The sequence below is a fragment of the Uloborus diversus genome, chromosome 4 (assembly GCF_026930045.1).
Source record: "Uloborus diversus isolate 005 chromosome 4, Udiv.v.3.1, whole genome shotgun sequence".
NCBI lineage: Eukaryota > Metazoa > Arthropoda > Arachnida > Araneae > Uloboridae > Uloborus > Uloborus diversus.
The window spans coordinates 143,713,069-143,733,224 of NC_072734.1; the positions used below are offsets into that span (position 1 = coordinate 143,713,069).

At 32.0% G+C, this 20,156-nt stretch overlaps 1 protein-coding gene across 1 annotated transcript in view; it reads left to right on the top strand.

The window, feature by feature from the left end:
- Nucleotides 1-11,473, top strand: part of LOC129220892 (uncharacterized) — a 52,110-nt gene extending 40,637 nt beyond the window's left edge. The window contains exons 11-13 of the mRNA XM_054855326.1: nt 2,051-2,314; nt 8,465-8,638; nt 10,269-11,473. Of these exons, the coding sequence (XP_054711301.1) occupies nt 2,051-2,314; nt 8,465-8,638; nt 10,269-10,435 (605 nt within the window). The 3' untranslated portion in view covers nt 10,436-11,473. The remainder of the gene's footprint in view (nt 1-2,050; nt 2,315-8,464; nt 8,639-10,268) is intronic.
- The last annotated feature ends 8,683 nt before the right edge of the window (nt 11,474-20,156 follow it).

The window sequence follows — 20,156 nt, forward strand, 5'->3', positions numbered from 1 at the left end:
GATAATGAAAATACTGTACATCCTATTCTATTTTTCTGTCCGACTGTTTGTAAAACCTGTTAATTTCTAAAAAATATACCTTGTTTATTCGAGATTTGTGACGCATTGGTTTGCAGAAAATAATTCACATGAACGCCTTTTAGCTAGAGTAGTGTCCTCTGTACAATCTACAAATATTGAGAAAATCAGACATGACAGGACTTAGTCAAGATAGTTTGAGTTATTTATTGACCAGTTAAAGAAAAAAGTTAAAATCTTTGAAGTATTTTTTTAATGCCGTTAAGAGTTAAGAAATACTATTAAAGTTCAAAATTCACTTTTTATGTCCATTGTCTGTGGTGAAGAACAAATAAAAAAGAAGTTTAAACTGTGAAAGTATTTGAATCAATTCATTTTTTTAAAAAACTTCTCAGAAAATTTTTTTAAAAAAAACCCAAAAGTGGGCTAAATAATGGGTTTTTTAAATGGGTTTTTTTCAAAAAAACCCATTGGGTCCAACCCAATTGTGTCCAATCCGGCCAACCCTGTTTTAAATGTGCTAACTTCAATTGTATAAACGTATTTCACTAAGAACAAGAAATGACATTGTAACTTCGTTGAATTACGGTGGCATGCAGATTGTTATGTGACAATCAAATAAAACTCCGTTCCATGTTAACGGCTGGAAAGCAACCCTGTTCTGTCTCTATCAGTAGTGGATACAAGGGGGGGGGGGGTCATGGGTGGACTTTCCAGCCGTTCCGGTTTGACCGGGACAGACCCGGTTTTCGGCCAAAATCTTGGTATCCCGGCCGGTTTACTTCATGTCCCGGTAAAAGATAAATTTGATTACAGAGGACCCAAAAAGTCGAAAAATGAACTTGAAAATAATTATTTTGGATAATTACTTTGTCATTTGTAACATTGAGTTGTAAAACAAACCTCGAATTAGCGTGAGGGAATTTTTACTAGAAGGTTAAGACCAAAAGAGATATTCGGAAAAAGTATAATATCCAACGAAATGTACGTTTAAATATTGTTCAAATTTTTATTCCTTATTAAGAGCGTTTCATCTTATCAAGTAACTTATAAATATTAACATGAAGGACATAAATTTTTCAAATCCTTCCTTTTATCTGCTAGATTATTTTATCTGCTGGTGTCTTTTATTATTACCCCTGGTTTAGGTTCATAACTGCTTATTACCCCTGGTTTAGTAACCATGTATTCATAGCATTGAGAATGAACTAACCTCCATAAAACGCTCAAAAAATCAACCAGGGTTTTATACCCTTTTGCATACACGGGGGAGGGGGGCGTTCCGGCGTCACGGTTGAACATTTCAAAAATCAGGTAAGTCTAGTCATGGGGATTATGACCGCTACAAAACCATCGACAATAGTAACCGTCCAAATTTTATTCAAGGTTCACTCACTTCATGAACAAAGTGTTTGCTCAAAAAGTGATTCATCAAAGTGTTTGTTTGATTCATCAAAGGGTTGTTGTGATTCATCAAAGTGTTTTATTTTTAATCAAAGTGTTTTTTCATAAAGTTCCGTCCAGATTGTGTTCAAGGTTCACTCACTTTATGAATAAAGGGTAGTATTTCATAGGTAGTCGATTTCGGTAGTCTTCTGAATTCATTATTTTTGAAAGTAAATATTTGAAATATTACTTCTTTTCATTACTTATTAAATTAATTTTTAACGTTTATGCTCTTTTAGGTGCCTAATTTTTGCACCCAAAAACGTATGTTCGTTCATGAGAGGGAAGCGGGTCATTCTTGAGTATGATCCCTCCCTAAAATGGTAATCTGTACCCGGACCTGTTCTTTATTAGGTGATTTCTCTAAGAGTATAACACATGCAGGCATGCAGGCATGTCACTCATTTTCCTAAGTAATTAAAAATATATCATTACATCTAAACCTCTGTTTTGTGTCAAAGTTTATGTAATTTTTTCAAATTAGCTGTGCCGATGCATAGCTACATAATTTGCAGCAGTTATGCTTTGTAAAATGTGCTTGTATCTCATTTGTCCTAACAAGAATTAATTGCAATAACTTTTACAGATGAGGCATTGGTGGCCTCTTTGGAACAATTTGTCGGAGATGGAATTTTATCAGTAGCCCTCTTTATTGGAACTTTCTTGATCAGTCTAGTCGATCACCCAGAGGAACAAGAAAAAATGTACGAGGAAATAGCTGAAGTCGTTGGAACAGATAGGCTTCCTACCATGGATGACAAAAGCTATTTGTCCTACACAAATGCTTACATTTATGAAGTGGTGAGGACTTCCGAATTTTTCACCATGTTTCCCAGCTTGGAGTGCATAAGTAAGTTTTTTTCCCACAGCTACTGAAAGTACAAGGCGAACCAAAAGTCATGAAAGATGTTTCAAATTAATGTCTCAAAATAAATAAAATTAAAGCATACGGTTTATTTAGAATAAAAAGAAATCTCAAATATCAACTACAGTAAACTCCCGATTATCCGCGGGGCGGATTATCCGCAGTCAATGAACAATCAGGAACATGTATTTTCGCTACAAAAAACAAATACCAATGGCTGTTTTTTTTTTTTTTTTTTTTTTTTTTGAGCAATCACGATTGCTTATTGCTTTTATTTGACTGTTTTTGGCGTCCTATCATTTTATTTTCCCACCGCCACCCTCCTCACCATCACCGTCGACCGGCTCCTCACGATGCTGCTCCTATAACGAAAGCAGTCTCCAGGTTGCATCCGTGTCCTACACACACGTGTATACATACACAACTACACACGCACACATACACACAAACACATATACACACACAAACACATACACACACGCATACATACAGACACCTACACATACACAAAAACATACGCACACACATACACACAACAACACCCACACATTCATGCCTGCACACAAACACAAACACATATGCCTACACACATACATATACCCCCCCCCCCCACACACATTCATACACACAACTAGCCACACACTTATGCCAGCACACAGACACAAACACACATGCCTACACACATATACACATACCCCCTACACACAAACACACATATCCCCACACACAAACACACACGCCTAAATACAGACACTCGTGATTGCGAAAAACATAATTTGAATTCAAGATGTCAAAATTCAAATTAATTTTTCTTTTTTTTTTTTTTTGGCCAAAAAATTGTAAATTAAATTCAGTTGCTTCTGTTTTATTTATGTGTTTATTTTTTATGCTTTCTTCATCGTACATATACTTGTTCAAAATTGATGTTAAGGGGTCTAAGGACCCTTAACCCCTTAACATTCAAAATTTTCGACTTTCTGGAAAAAATATATGTTATGCATAATTTGATTCTAAACAATTTGATACCTTTTTTATTACCATACGCAAAAAACTTTTCAAGTTATCGTGAGAATGCGTAAACTTTCCCCATTGAGATTTATGTTTACAGCAGCTGTTTAAGCCTCTTTTTCTCAGGTGCCTCTTTCTCATTTTGCGTGCATGATATCTTAGAAGGTTTCTTGTGTATTTCCGTAAAACTTCTCATGCATGTTTGTCTCATTTATTTTTATGATCTGAATCTAAATTTTAACTAAAAATAAAAGTTAATAATAAAAAAAATATATTTTCACCCAAAATTTTGGAAATGTTTTTGACATTAACTTATAAAATTTCAAAACAAAATTAAATAAGTCAAAAGAAAAATAAATACATTTGGGTTCAGATCATAAAAATAAACCTGACAAAAATGCATTAAAAGTTTTACGGAAATATATAAGAAACTTTCTGAGATATATCACGCGTGCAAAACGAGAAACCTGAGAAAACGTAACCTGAGAAAAGGAGGCTTAAACATCTGTTGTTAACATAAATCTCTATCAGGAAAGTTTACACATTTTTACGATAACTTGAAAAGTGTTTTGCACATGGTAAGAAATGAGGTATCAAATTTTTCAGAATTAAATTAGGCATAACCTATATTTTTTCCAGAAAGTCGGACATTTTGAAGGTTAAGGGTCCTAGACCCCTTAAGTTCTGTTGTGCAAAAATCGAAAGCATTTTTACTCTATACTGTATATATATTTTCACTGTTTGTAGAAAGTATTATGCATCAATACACTTTAATTTTTTGAGAAAGGACAATTTTTACCTTATTTGTCGCTTATTTTAGCCTTTTTGCTGTTTATGCGCGATTTTTATTATCCGCGACTCTTGTCCCTCCAATTCCGTGGATAATCGGGAGTTTGCTGTAAATATTTTCATTTATTTCATTTTGTTTTATTTCCACTGGTGTCTCTCTCCCCATTTATTTCTTTCTATACTACGCATACTATGACCTTCACAGACACTTTGCTTCATGTAGTTAAAACCATGAGAACTTTCTCCACCAAAGATTCAGCTGTGAAATTTTTCCTTATTGTGGTGTTATGTAGTACTTGTTTTGATATCGTCTGATAAGTATTTTAATCATAATGCGTATAACCTGTTGACCAAAAATATAATGACATAAAACAGAATACAGGAAATATAGTGTTCAGTGTGGAGTACGCTCTGTTCTATACACAGTACAATAATGTTTCTAAACTGTTGATAGGTTAAAACACCGATAGCTCCTACAATTGCAAAGAAAACCCGACATTAATGCCTCTTTTAATTATTAAGCATTCGTAATCAAGTTCAGTAGAATGTTTAATGCTAGCACTGAAGCATAAGAGCTTATTCAGGGAAAGCATTCCTTCACATTTTTTGATCAGTGGAGTCTATATCTCCTGTCAAATGCTCAATCGTATCTAATTCGCAAAGGATTGCAGACATGTGTTTCGAGGTAAAGCTTGACCGTGGAGAGATGACGGATGACCTTAAAACGAAAACAACATCAGAATCTGCGAGAAAGCGCTGAGTAGTAAGAGGTGCGTTCTCGCTGCTTCTCTCAATTACAAAATTATAACAAACAACCTATCACAAATGATAGAAATGATGTTTCTGCTTCGAATTCATCCATTATTTCTCTGTGGTCAAGCTTTAAAAAGAACCCTTAAAGATTCCTATCAACTCGAGTTTTGAGGTTCTTGGTAACCCCAAAGCAAATCTGTAATCACAAAGCAATTTTTGTTCTAAAGTTGACTTTTATCATTCATCGACAGAAATCTATGACAGCTCTGCTAGAAGCATGATTTAGGTGACCATACGTCCCGTTTTGAGCGGGACAGTCTCGTTTTTAGGTAGCCTGTCCCTTTGTCACCAAGGGACAAAGTTTAAAAACCCTGTTTTCTAAAATGACTCTATGGAACACTGAAAATTTTCAAACCGAAAGTCATTGGGTGGAATTGTTTTGGCATTTTATACAAATAATTTGAATCATCATAGTGATGCTTCCACATCACTATTGACTATATTTTGGCAATCCCTGCTAAATAGAAAGTCAATTGTTGCCTATAAATGATCGGTGGATTACGGAAAAGCAAAGTTTCAGCACGCAGATTTTAAAGGAATACGAATTGTAAAAGTAAATTGTTTGTAATCCTTACCTGGAATTTCATTCTTATTTTAAAATCAGTACCAAATATGCTCAAGCAAATTTGGGCAATAAATATATAATATTGCATGAGTTACTCATTTTTGTTCTTTTCCGTAATAAAACAGGAGCTGTAAAAACACACGACATTTCTTTCAATACATATGTGGTTGCCTAAAATTCTTAAATGTCCCGATTTGAGGAAAAAAATAAATGGTCACCTTATGCATGATGAATGGCATATTTTTCACGTCGATTGTTTTAAAATTTGTGGTTCAACTCTATTCACCACTGACACATCTATAGCTGCTTGATCGAAAAGTTCTTATCTAACAAGGACAGAATAATGACATGTGTGATTGCAGATTGGTGATCTATTGACCTACTTGCTATTCTTACAAAGGAATAATACGACTGTGTAAGAATTTTAAAAAAATAAATAAGAAGCAATTGAAAAGAGTAAAACTTGTTTCTGTGCGCGCATGAATTATTTGTCATCGACTCCCAGTTATCGAATAATGAGGCCTTCAAGTCTGCCGAAATTTTAAGAACTGTCACCAAATTTTGCGAGTTTTGGCGATAAATGAAAGTTGGTTGGTTACATTGGATTTTATGGCGCAAAAACCTTGATAAGACTGTACTGCGCCGTAGAGAAATGAAGGACATTTTTCAAACGCTTTGCAGGTGGATGCAGGGGCACCCCGAACTTAACTTTTTGGGAAGCCGAATAATCTCAATTTGCCAAATGGAACTCCAAATTTCGCCGAATGATGCAGATTTTGACGAGTGAAACTCCAAATTTAGTCGAATGGAACTCCAGATTTTGACGAATGATGACAATTTTGCCAAATAGAGATCCAAATTTTGCCGAAACAAGACAATTTTTTGAATTGTCGGACAAAATTGTCGAACAAGGACATTTTGGGAGGTCACAGCGACCCCTGTGACCTCCTATCGGGATGCCCCTGGGTGGATGGTTTGCCAAATAACGAACGTTAAGTAGCGTAATACCTTCCATTACTCGCAAATTCTTTAAATTTGACGATATTTCTTAAAATGTCTTCGAACTTAAAGACTTTATATCTAGAAAACAGGGAAAGGAGGACAAATAGTTTTTGGGTCAAAAAACTTCTGCCTGTGTTCTTTCGATTGCTATATCTATTTGTAAGAATGAAGGCTTTCACGACCGGTGTCAATAATGTTGTAAGATTCCGTAAGACGATTGGAGTAAAAACACTCAGACCACGGCAAAACAGCCCGGAATCTTATAACGCTACATCTATTATTTCTGAGCAATAATTGTTACACATTTCGTGTGATTCCCTGACTAATTTTCCATCATATATAGTTTAGTTTGACATCATACAATGACAACAGTAATCAACAACAGCAATGTAACGGGAATGTAATGCAACTTGAAATAGTGGGGCAAAGTGAAATGGCAAAATATTTTACTCTTAGCACTGCCTATTTAGCAATATTTTAACTACTTCATTAAACATACATTTGATTTTAGTCGGAAAGGATTTACCGCTAGAGGTCGAAAAACACATGGTAATACGCCCTATTTGCAAAATTTGACAATAATGTTGCAATACTGCGAGGTATTTTAAAAAAGATTTTGCGATAAAATATTATAAAAATCTTGTTATTAACGCTTCCAATACTAATTAAGATCTACTGACGCTCAGAGCTGTAGAAAGACTTTTGCATAATGTACATTTGTGTGTAATGTACAGCACTTCACATTATGCATATTTTGGTTTTAAATGTAGAAAAACTCGTTAAAAAATTCCTGTGGTGAAAATTGAATGGGACAAAATCAACTCCAACGGAATTCCCTTTGCACAATTCCGCACCGCTGCGGAATTCCAGTGGACCTCCAGTGGAAAGGATTTACCGCTGGAGGTCCGGACGCATGATAACAAGAGCTATTTTCAAATTTTGATGATAATATTGCAATATTTCGGTGTATTTTAAAAAGGATTTTTGCAATAAAATATGATAAGGAAATTGTTATTAATACTTCCAATATTAATTAAGATCTACTGACGCTGAGTGCTGTAGTTATTCATTTCACATTATGCATATTTTGATTTTAAATGTAGTAAAATTCTTTAAAAAAAGTGCCTGCGGTGAAAATGGAATGGGACATAGTGAACTAGTCCATTTATATATTTATTCATTCATATTGAATAGATTTGTGTAATCACTGGTTTCTTCATTAATTCATGGATTCTTACACATTCATTTATTTATTCATTTACATATTTTTTCATCATCCAGTAATTTATTTCACGCATAAAATAAGTTAGTGAAAGAAAAAAATGAATAAAATCATTAATTAGTTCATTTAGTTTATCTTTATTCATTTATTTAGTTATTTTCTATTCATTTTTAATTTACTCCTTTTTTTTATGCATTCAAAGAAAAATATTTTCAATAATGTAATACAAAATATTTCATTAGGAAAATGTATGAATTATCTCCTAACCCCATTGGCAAAAGGCATGTATGGGGCACAGTGAAAATTTTCCCCTTTTATTTGAAAGTAAAAGATTAGTGCGAAAAATTTCAAACAACATTACAATAAAAAAGTTTTGAAAAAAATACATTGTTCCTCCTTTATTTAATGCAATTTAAAAAAAAATGTTCAATTTGAAAAATGCAATTTATTTTAAGTATTTCACTTTACTATAAATTCCTCTAGATTTTGAATTTCGGTGATAAATGTAATTACCTTCAGTGTAATTCTTGGCTAGTATCTTTAATTCCTCTCAAAATTTCGCTAATTATTTATTCAGCGATCTGTAATAGTTTTTAATCACTTTATTTATCATTGTGTATAGCATTATACGCTTTTTTTTTTTTGTATTTCAACGATTTTACAGGTATTTTCTAGTACTGCATATAGATATTCATTGTTGTTCATAAATATTTACTTTTAAATGTATATTTTACAGAAGAAACAACAATCAATGGTTACAGAATACCCAAAGGATCAATAACGGTGATGAATCTCTGGTTGGCTCATCACGATCCCTTAGTCTATGAAGATCCATACACGTTTGATCCGTCAAGATTCATACCCAAACCTGGCAAACAGAGACCTGAATTGCCCGTAATGTTTGGTATTGGTAAGTGTACATAGTTTGAACTTTAACTTTAATACGAGACACTTCTGATTTTTTAAGATCGTTTAATTAGTGAATAGAATAATATTTTTATTAATCAGACATAGAATATTGTTAGTAATAAGTAAGCATTCTAGGCGTAATGTTAAAACTGCTATTTAACCTTTTTTTTCGATTCAACATTATTATAAATGTTTCAAACGGAATAAAATGTAAACTACCCGTTTAGTGTATCGAATTTATCGTCTACTGTTAGTAAAATACAATGTAAAATGTATTTCAGTGTTAACATACAGAATCCACAAGAAGTAAATTGTCCACTATGGAATGCTCTAGAATGCGTTTTATTGGTCCAAATGAGATTAATGTTGTACTATATTTAATTCAAATGATTGAATTGAATAAAAAAAATAATAAATTTCTACTCCAAATTCAAATGAGAGCTATTGAATATAAAGAGTTCGTTCAAGAACTCACCGGTGGGTCGCTCTGGAAACAGAAAAGCCTTTATGCAGTGGTTTCCGAACTTTTTATACCCATGCCCTATCTTTTTACAAAAATGTTGTGCCTCCCCTTACATTTTGTTAAAATCTATCTTCACAAACTCAGTACTGAAGTTAAAGTTTATTAAATGGGTTTGAAAAATTATTATGTTTTTTATAAAAAAAGTTTTCGTATGCTCCAAAACATATATTAATGATTATTGATCTACTACTATTTGATATACACATTGATCTGCATCTATTTAATATGAGAATTGATCTACAACTGTTTGATATGAGCATTAATCTTTTACTCTTACATATATTAGTGCAAGGGAGATATCCATAAATAATGTCTCACATTTTTTCAACAAATTACAAAATTCAAATTTTACACGAGAGGGTTTTTTTCCTACGACCGTAATTAAATTTGAAAAAAAGCTGCCAAAAAAATGTCCCATCCAACGTTGCTAAACTGCAATAAACGTTTTCGTCCAAAATATGAAACTCAAGTTCGTTTTTTAACAAACCGACCTACATCATTTCACCAGAAAACCAATTTTGAAAAAAAATCACATCCAACCTTTTTCCAGCGACCATTCAATTTTTTCCTCTTCCTCCCTTTCTCACAAAGTGGCACACTTTACCTCACCTCCCTTCCATGTCATGCTATAGTACACAAATATGTTGTTTGTTTGATTTTTAATTTGTTTCAACCAAAAGTGCGCTGTCATACTTCTTGTTACTCCCTACCCTTTGTTACTAAACGGTCATAATTTCAACAGCTCACCTGTTTCTAAAAGCGTGATTTCATTTGCCAGCGCGATCCCTAAATTATTATCCATTAAATTTACTGCAATTGCGAAGGATTGAAAAGGTATATAATGTAGTCCCGATAAGTTGAACTACGACCTTCACAACGTTTACCCGTTTTTGAGGAATTTAGTGAAAAGGGGACGTGCTATATTGACACGCATCGGGTTTGGAATGCATTTCCAAAACTACTAAGAACTACCCCAACTCAACTTAGAGCCAATTGCCCTTCGCTATTACCCCCAAAAAGAGGTAAGCGTTGTTAAGGTCATAACTCAACTTATCAGAGTTAAAACTTTTTGTTGTTGATGTCTCAGGAAGTTTTGTTTTACTTTTAGGCAAACGTTCTTGCGCCGGAGAGGCCTTCACAATGATGCAAGTGTTTTTGTTTCTGACTGCGACTGTCCAAAATTTCAAAGTATCTCTTCCAGAAGGAGGCAAAATATCGCCCTTCTTTGACCCTGAAAGCTTGAAATTTGTGGTTCAACCAAGACATCCAAAATGAAATTGGACTACAAAGTTCTAAGCACAATATCCCAAGGACATTCTGTGAAATCATGGCAAAAATTCCCCTGGTGACGATTTTTTGTACTAATTTTTTTTATTTCAGAAATCTAAATCCCATGTTCTACTGTGAACGCCCATGACATTTGGCAATGTTTCGTCCAATACTTCACTTGCTAGAGAGTTTTAAACAGCTCCCGTTATTTTATAGCCACCCTGTATATTTTAAAGAAGCATTAGTTTTCCTTAGCTTCCTTCAGAAGACTTAAATGGCTGTAAGTTCAGTTTCAACGCCGGATAAAAGTACAAAGTTTGAATTATTTTTGTTTAATAAAACTTTTGCATCAGTTTTAAAATCACTATGAGAGTGTGGTCTTACTTTATTCGACAGTATTGCTTGTATAAAATTATCTTGGAATTTTAAACTAAAAACAAGGTCGAACAAGAAATACATTAATATTTCTTTGCTGTTTATTGCAAACGTTTATGACACATTACGGAAATAAAAATTTTTTGTCATTATTATGCTGTAAGAATTAACTGATAATCTTTTTGTACAAAGTAATATTTCTGGTAAGATTTATATATTTTTATTCATTATTTCTGATAGGTGGTTAACAAGCATTCCGCAATACAAATTACTAGAATTATTTTAATGATTAGTAATATATTTTTATGGAGTAAATTTTATTGAAAGAAGCAGATATATATGCGTCATTAATATGTTTCTTAGCATAAAATTTGTTTTTGTTTTAAATATCTAATGAAGCCATTAAAAAAATGTGTCACCAATCTGTTATCATGCTTCATGTTGTACAAATGTTTATTAAAGCATTTTATTCTTTAAAAAAAGTGTTTTTATTCATATTGTAAAATAGCTCAGTTGGTATTTTATTTTTAATGCTTTCAATTTTCTCTTTAATATGCATATATAGCAGTAGCGTCACTATGGGGGGCGAACGGGGGGGACGAGTGGGGCCGTCCGTCCCGGGTGTTATTAGTCTGCGGGTTGAAATCCAAAGTGAAATTGCAAGTTATTGAAATTTATAGATTTAAAATGCATTTTTAAGACTACAAATTTGAAAAAAAAAGTCCCGGGGATGGGGGAATCCTCGGATCCTATCTCCACCACTATATATTATGAGTGAATATTATACTCTAGATTAGGTTCGTATTGTCAGTACTTAGACCAGTGACCTAGTAGTGACTTTCTAAAAATTGAAATTCGTTATCTTTACCAGAATTTTAGATACTTTTAAAATAAATAAGGGGCTGTTAATTTCATACACACATTTTTTGTTTTGACGGCCCTGCAATTTTATTGTCGGGACAGTCCTGCACATATGCGTCTATGGCAAGTTATTTAAAACGCGTACATAGTTTTATTTATTTATTTATTTATTTATTTATTTATTTATTTTTGTACATTAATCCTCTTAAAAATTCGTTACACACAAATGTAGTTGCTTCTGAAAATTGTTTGAATTTCATGTTTACGTAGAACATTAAAGCCTTTTATTTATATATTTGTTTGTTTATTTCTTTATTTCTAAACATTTGTAGGGGTACAACACAAATTACGACCCCGGGTGTCACCAATGCTTGGTACGCCACTGTATAGAGTCTGGTGGGGGAAAGTGGTCAATGGGGTAAAGTGGTCATACGTCAAATAAATGGTTATATCTTGGAAATAAATGTTCGAATGAATTTGAAAATTTTGTTTTAGGATGGGACAGTTAGAAACTACATTTTGAATACAAACTTTTACAACAGGCAAAATTTTTTTGGTTAAAAAAAATATTTTGTGTAAAAATGAAAATTTTAATAATCTAAACACTTTTTTTAACTTCCTAGGGAATTTTTATTTGTTAGAATTATGAACATATTGACTGTGCAGAAAGCTTCCTACATGTCTCAAGAACTCTTACTCATTAGCAATTAGCTGAATCTATTTTGGATGATTTTTTAGAACCATTTAAGTAAGATGGGGTAAAGTGGTCAAAATATTAGGCTTGACGAATATTGTTCTTCTAAAGTCACTTAATCTTTAAGTATAAGGCAAATATAAATTAAATATTAATTTCACTTAATATGTATTGTTTTTACAGTAAAGAAGAGTAAAAATACGACACACGCATATACTCGTGTAGGCACGTATATATACGTATTCACTTACATGCACCAATAAGCACGTATATGGTATCTGCAAGTAGTTTTTATCTATACAGATATAGATTCGACTATACACGTATACACCCGCTTATACTCGTATATATACGAACACATATGCTCAGGTAGACACGTATATAAGCGTGCGTACTCGAGTAGATGCTTATGTACAAGTATATGATATACATATATGCAGAGCGAGTTTAAACTCTTGGGAAAATTATTAAAAAGTGTTAGAGGGGAGGATAAGAAGCAAGAATCACACATGAGAAACATATGGTCACAAGCACAATGCTGACGGGCTACATGCATGCAAGGTTAGAAACTGATGGATGCAAAACAGGTCACAAATTTATATATTACACAAAGACAATTTTACACAACATTTTAGGTCTTAAGTAAGTTTTAAAGCGATGGATGAATTTTCAGCCTGCAGCTGTAATGCATGCATCGCAATCAAAAAGCACTCCCTGTTGCAATAACGAGACTTTTGAAAAACTTTCATCAGTCGCTGTGTCTTTGTTGTGATGCGTGTATTAGAGCTACTACAGGCCGTAACTTTTAGTAACTGCTCAAAATATTTCTCAAAAACTGAAATATTGGGTAAAATCATCTTTGTGTAACAAATTTGTTGCCTATTTTGCATCAATCAGTTTATGGCTTTGTGTGCATGTAAGGCCTCAGCTACCATACCTTCCTTATGATTCTTTGCTTCTTATCCTTCCCTCTCATACCCTTTAAATTTTTGGCCAAGAGCTTGGATTCACTCTACAATCATACATGTATAATAGCGGATATACTCGTGGATACATACATGTACTGCTGTGTACGTATATACGTCTATACAAGTATATATACGTGAAAAGACACGTACAAACACGCACTGGATGTATCCACAAATTAACTCGCGTATACTCGTATATGTATGTACTGTTATATATGCGTATATATGTCTACTATACACGTATATACTCAGGTATGCACGCATATACTCGAAAGACTAGTACATACCAGCATATGATGTTCATTTATACGCGTATATACTTGTTTATACTTGGGCAATTCCATGAAGAGTAAAACCAGTAGGTCAAAATTGCAGTTATGTTGCTACATTATATATCATTGTAAAGCTTAAATTGTGTATTTTCAGAATATTGCATTGATTTTTTAATAACAGTTAAATAATAAATTTTTTCTCTAGTTGGAAGTACGACATTCGGATCTTCATAACAATCGGGAAAAAATACCACATTTTCAAACTCTTATTTCTAGTATCAAAATAAAAATAAACAAAATAAATTGCAATACAGTTTAAACTATTAACATGATACTATAATAACATGTATTTATTTTAATTTTTTTCGGAGTAAAATTAGGTAATTCAAATTTTTAAAAAAATGAAGTTTAATTTTACGTCTGTAACAAAAATTTAGCAAAACTTGTCATCTCTTCCTAAAAAATCAAAAGTAAAAGAAATCCTTTTTTGTGCTTTTAGCAATTCATCAGAGAAATTGTTTACCATCGTTTAAAACATTATTTAAAACAATTTCTTAAATTTTTTTTTAAATTGGCGTTACAGAAGTAACATTATTTGTTTCGGACGTAACAAAAAACAGTATGTTACGTCTGTAACACATGTTTCGAATTAAATAGAAAAAAAGTACAAGATGGGCAATGAAAATATAGTGTATGACACGTAATATGATACAACAAACTTCTGATGCTCTGATTTTAAAATTCTTACAAATGTTAGTGGATATTTAATTTTATTTTTTAAAATTATTGAAAGACACATGTGTGCCTCTCAAAGTAAGATTTTTTGTCCTCCAAATCATGCAATAAATTAATTGGTGTTAATAATTCTACACTATCAATTAATGCTTAATAACTTGTATAAAAATATTCTAGAGGAAAAGTGTTCCTTAATTTCTTAAACTATGCACTTTACTTACTTAACATCAATGCACTTTATTTGAAGAGTTAAAACTATATATATTTTTTGTGTATATATAATATATGACAGAAAAAAATGTGTTCTCCAAGTAGATTTTAGTGAAAATTATTCAATCATTTGACATGATGAAATCCGAAACATTTTATGCGTAATGTTCATTAATCAAGTTTTTTTTTTTTTCAAATTTATATTACATATATTAATCATAGTTTTTCTCTTCAAACTTCTATCACTCTGACAGCATAGCCAAATTAATATTAGTTCTTTATTAAAAATTAACTTAGAGATAAAATTTTGTCCTGTTATTTAACAGTTTAAACCAAAGTTATTGAGTTACATTATTGTTATTTACTCTCCACAAAAAAATAATACTTAAATTACAGTTTCATTGATACATTGAGTATTTTAAAAATTAAATTTAAGAAATATAATTAGATCAGAGTTAAAAGTACTAAAAAATCAACTAGCTACATTTGATCCTCAGATAAAGCACAAGCGATCAAAATCAAAGGCAACTGTTAAACTTTAAAAGAAATTTGGCATTTAATATGTTTTGAGAGATAGAGAAAACCATCGAAAATTCTCAAACTGTAAAAGCACTCCCAAAAATTTTTACATATTCACGGGGAAAAACAACTTTACTAAAGTCAGGCTTGTAGAACCTTTCTCTCCCCCTCCCCCATGTTCATATTAAAAATTTGAAAAATTTATTTGTAACTGAATAATTCTACACTTTTCTTTTGCTTAATTTCCCCTTGGATAATGTTACTTCTTATGATGAACCAATTTATTTTTTACATTTATTTACATGGTGGTATATGCAGGGAGCCCTGCTCCCTACCTCCCCAAATATTTGAAATCTATTAAGGTATAACTTAAAATGTCAAAATAATGTGTTAAATCTATACCACTGCACTATCTTAACAAAAATTATTAGTATATCTAAGCTTTTATTTGCTTTGTGCAATTAGCGTATCAGACACGTTACGTCCATAACAATTTTTATTACGTCCGTAACAAACATATTAATTTCTATCATAAATTTTACAAAAAATATCAATGAAAACTTTATGGTTTTAGAAAGCTTGAAATCTCTAGAACAAGTATTTAAAAGGCAATTTTTAAAATCTATGAATAATTCAGAGGAATATTGGCAATTGCATGACAATGCATACATTTTGCTGTTTTCTGAGTTACGTCCGTAACAGGCAGTTTTAATTTTTTGGTAATTTTTGTAATCAAGCAATCTGCACCCAAATTTTTGACAGCATGAATAACATCAAACTATACAACAGAAAAAAATGTAGCTTTTATAAAAACCAAATTGAAATTACGTGTATTTAAAGTCTGTGATTGTTACGTCCGTAACGGTGGAATTGCCCACTCGTGACACGTGTGTACTCGTGTAGACACGTATACACTCCTGTAGATAATCACTCATACATGCTTATATACTCATGTATAGCGTATGTACTTGAGAAGAAACGTGCATGTATCTGATGCATACATGTATCTTACTCATGTAGGAACATGATTATTTATGTTTACACAACACGTATAAAATCGTGTAAACCCGCATATACTTATGCACAAACTTGTAACTATAAAAATAACCAAAATATACAAATATTTGGGGGTTTTTTTTAACGGTTTTGCACCTATTTTTAACTATGACCACTTTATTCCATACTATGACCACTTTCCCCTACCCCATGGGGTAAAGTGGTTATAAATACGTAGGGAAATGAAAGTGTTATAAAATTACTTAAATTTAAAAAAAAAAATCCTGAAATTCAATGTACCGTGTTCTTCAATAATGCAATGTAAAATAACAACAAAAAAAAGTTGAAGTGTTTAAAGAAATTTATTGTATTCATTATAAAACCATAATTTTAGTATCCACCATAATTTTATTATCCACCTAAGTTGAAAACCTACGATTTTATAAACACTTTACCCCACCAGACTCTATAGTACGTATCACGCGCACTGCCAGATTATTTTTGTCCCCAACGATAATCTTTTTTACGTGAAAGCATTTTTCCCTTAAAGAAGTTCATGGTAGACGGTTACATTAAGAGTTGATTTATCAAATCGAACTAATTTTTTACAAATATAAGAATTTCCTTAAAGCATTTATTGCACTATGTACTAAATATTTTTCCAACGAATGTCTTGACTATGCGATACTTCGCACAATTTAAATTATCGCATGTTGTTCAATCTCTAACTCTTTCTCTTTTTTAAAACTTGTAACTGTAGGTTTAATCTTTCCACTTAGTTATTATCTTTAAGAAAATGAACATTTTTGGGAAGTGAAGGACTACTCAGGAACAACGGAATTACGAATCGGCAAGAGCTTTTTAAAAATTGGCGGACCCGTGATGTTTTTATTCCTTCATCTTCTTTTCTTTTCTTTCTTTCTTTTTCTTTCTTTTTTTTTTCTTTTTTAAGGGAAAAAAACTTTGCATTTGAGGACCGTTAAAAAAGAGAGAGATAGAAGTTTTTTACGAACCTGTAAGGTTTTTTCCCCTATTCTATACCTTTTTCTTCATCTTTTTTTTTTTTTCTTTTTTGAAAAATGGAAGAAAAAATCCAGTATTTGAGGACCGTTGAAAAAAAGGAAAAGATTTTTTTATGGACCGGTGAGGTTTTTTCCCCCTTTTCTCTATCTTTTTTTCTTTTTCTTTTTTATTTAAAAAAAAAATTAATAAAATCATTCTTTTTTTTTATTTTGTGAAACAAGAAGTAGTTGTCTTATTATTATCTACAAATTTTCCATGTTATTCACCATTTAAGTATGCCCAAAACTCTCTCGCACAAGCCTGCTTTTATCCTGGCAAGCGACGTCAGACAATACAAAAAGTAGAGAGTAAACTTTTCTAAGGAACCAATCCGGAATTTCCGACTGCTCTCATGGTAAAAGATACGTCACAGAACAACTGTATTGTGTCAAATGTTACCGGACGTAGTTGTTGAGAGAAAGATCGCAGATGACAGAGCGCGTCTGATTCAAACCAAGGTCGAAACTATTCGAATCATATTCAGGAAGAAGTGGGTAGTATTCGATCGGTCTGAAATTTGTCGAAGCAAAGGGCTATAATACTAGTACAACTGAGATCAGGTATCTGCATGCAGTAAAATAAGATACATGTAAGTGAAATAAGCTTCCGAAATGTATTTATGTGTGTTCTAATTCCACTTTATGTACAATCAAGAAAGCATAGGAAACAACAGTCAAGAAAGTAAGAAGAAAGTAGGTCAAAAGAAAGTAGGAAACAGTAAGACGTATTTTTTAGTTTCTTTATTATTGATTGAATTTTAATAAACTAAGCAACATACAAATTTTAGTTTTAATTTTTAAATGCATGATTTCACTTAGTGTGGGAAAGGGAAGTTGTTAAGACAGCTTACCTTTTTCAAAATGAACGTTGAATAGACTGAAAGTTAGTTCTGAAAATTACAGTACATAAAGAAAATATAATGTATTTTGTAATTAAACAAAATTTTAAATTTTTGGCGATAAATTTGTGCTTTCAAAATAAAAGTAGAAAATTTCCATTTTGATGAAGCTAAGTGAAATATAACATTTTTTTCACTGAAATACTTTTTATTAATTTATTTAAAAAAAAATTTCATCAAATGAATGAATTACAATAGGATTAATAAATGAATTAATACCGAAACAATAAATTAACAAATAAACAAATATATAGGAACAAATTAATGAGTGACTAAAATAGTGAATGAATTAGACAATAAGTGAGTGAATGAATAAATAAGAGAATTAATAAGTTAGAGTACGTAAATGAATGATATAATACTTGAATACATAATTGATGTTATAAGTGAATGAATATGCAAACAAAATAAACTATTTTACGTCGCCCCATTCACTTTGCCCCGCGTGTATTTGACAAATTGTATTAAGCATTTAAAACCAAAAGATGCCCAACATTAACTGAAGTGATAAATATATGTGTAACGAACCGCTCTTATTGATCCAGCCAATTCGTCTTTTTGTATGACTGCCTAAGTTTAGAAAAGCCTTTGGTAACATCTGACAGGGCCGCATACAATGCGAGAACGGGGTTCTTAGGGTTCAACCCCCCCCCCCCCGCCAGAAAAGTTCGGTTTGACATTCAAATGTTTATATTTAAAAAATTTCCAAAAAATATTGTTCCAAAACTCAAATGTCTTTCATATGTATATTATTGCATAAAACTCTTTCATAATAGCTAACCCGACGACTTGAATATTAGGACAAATAGCGCAAAGCTCCTCATGAAAGAATTTAAAGCCTCCCCGAAATTATTTTCTGGTTACGGCCCTGACATTTGACTTTTTTATTCACATAACTTTCTCCTGATCAGGGCTTAAACTTGCTTGGGAGAATAGCTCCCGTATTTTCTTTTTCATTTCAAGCAATTTTTTATATTTTTGACAGAATTCACGTCACTTAAGCGTTTAAAATAAGTTCTGAAGACTACGGGGGCGCTTGCACTTATTTTGTTTGAAGGGGCTGAAATAGCCACCTTTGGTGATCTGTTTGGTTACCTCTTATAACTAACCTTCAATTTTATCAAGAACAGGTGGGTTTTTTTTTAATTATCAAACTAGTTTTGCATTTTGAAGTGAGCACTTATACATAAAAGTAATCATACGAAGTTGGATCCAAAAATTTTGGGACAACGGTCACCAATGATAACGAAAGCACGCTATTAAAATATAACTTTTAAATGCAATGCCCTGTTCCTCCCTTTGAACTTGGGATGGTTTCCCCTGTGCCATGTAATTGAGATGCACGTTGTACTTGAAAGAGAAAAATTTTGATTCGTTGCGACATCTTAGTAACGGGGAACGCATAATTTTGGAAACAAAATTAACTAATATTGAGGCAGGAAAAAGGGGAAAATTTTAGCTGTTACTGAAAAAGTACTCCATTATTGTAACTATTAGGCATTAGTGTATCAGAATTTCAGCAAAGGAAATTATTACTCATTTTCATTATACACGGCATGGGCGATATGTTTTTTTTTCCTTTTTTTAATTATAAAACATTTTCTGAGAAAAAAACGGGATTTGGTATATATCCACTTGTTAAGTATTAAAAGTGGTTCAAATAACCCAATTTTTTAAATTAAAAAAAATAAGTTTTTTGTGTAATCTTACTCCAAAAACAGTTATTTTTTGAAAATTTACGAAATTTCAAATTTTATTTCCAAGGTTGTATTCATCTAAGGGTTAAAGTAAAATTTGTTATGAAACTATCATACAGAGTTTTAGACTGCCATCTTCATTTAGTAAGAAATACTCAAGAAACATCAAGAACCATCAATAAACCCAACTAAATTTTCAAAAAATATGTCTAGATGATATATGAGTCCTTATTTATTTTTAGAAAAAGGAATTATTCAAATAGGCTATATACTTTTGAAATAGTACAACGTGCGAAGATTCAAATCGAGTGCTTTGCTGGGTTTTTCCCAAATTGGAAGATTTTGTCCAGAATCTTAGTAGGCTGTAATAACTGAAGGGAAAATAAATTCTTGCAAAATCCTTGTGGGATATTTCATATGCCCCTTAGTTTTTAACTACT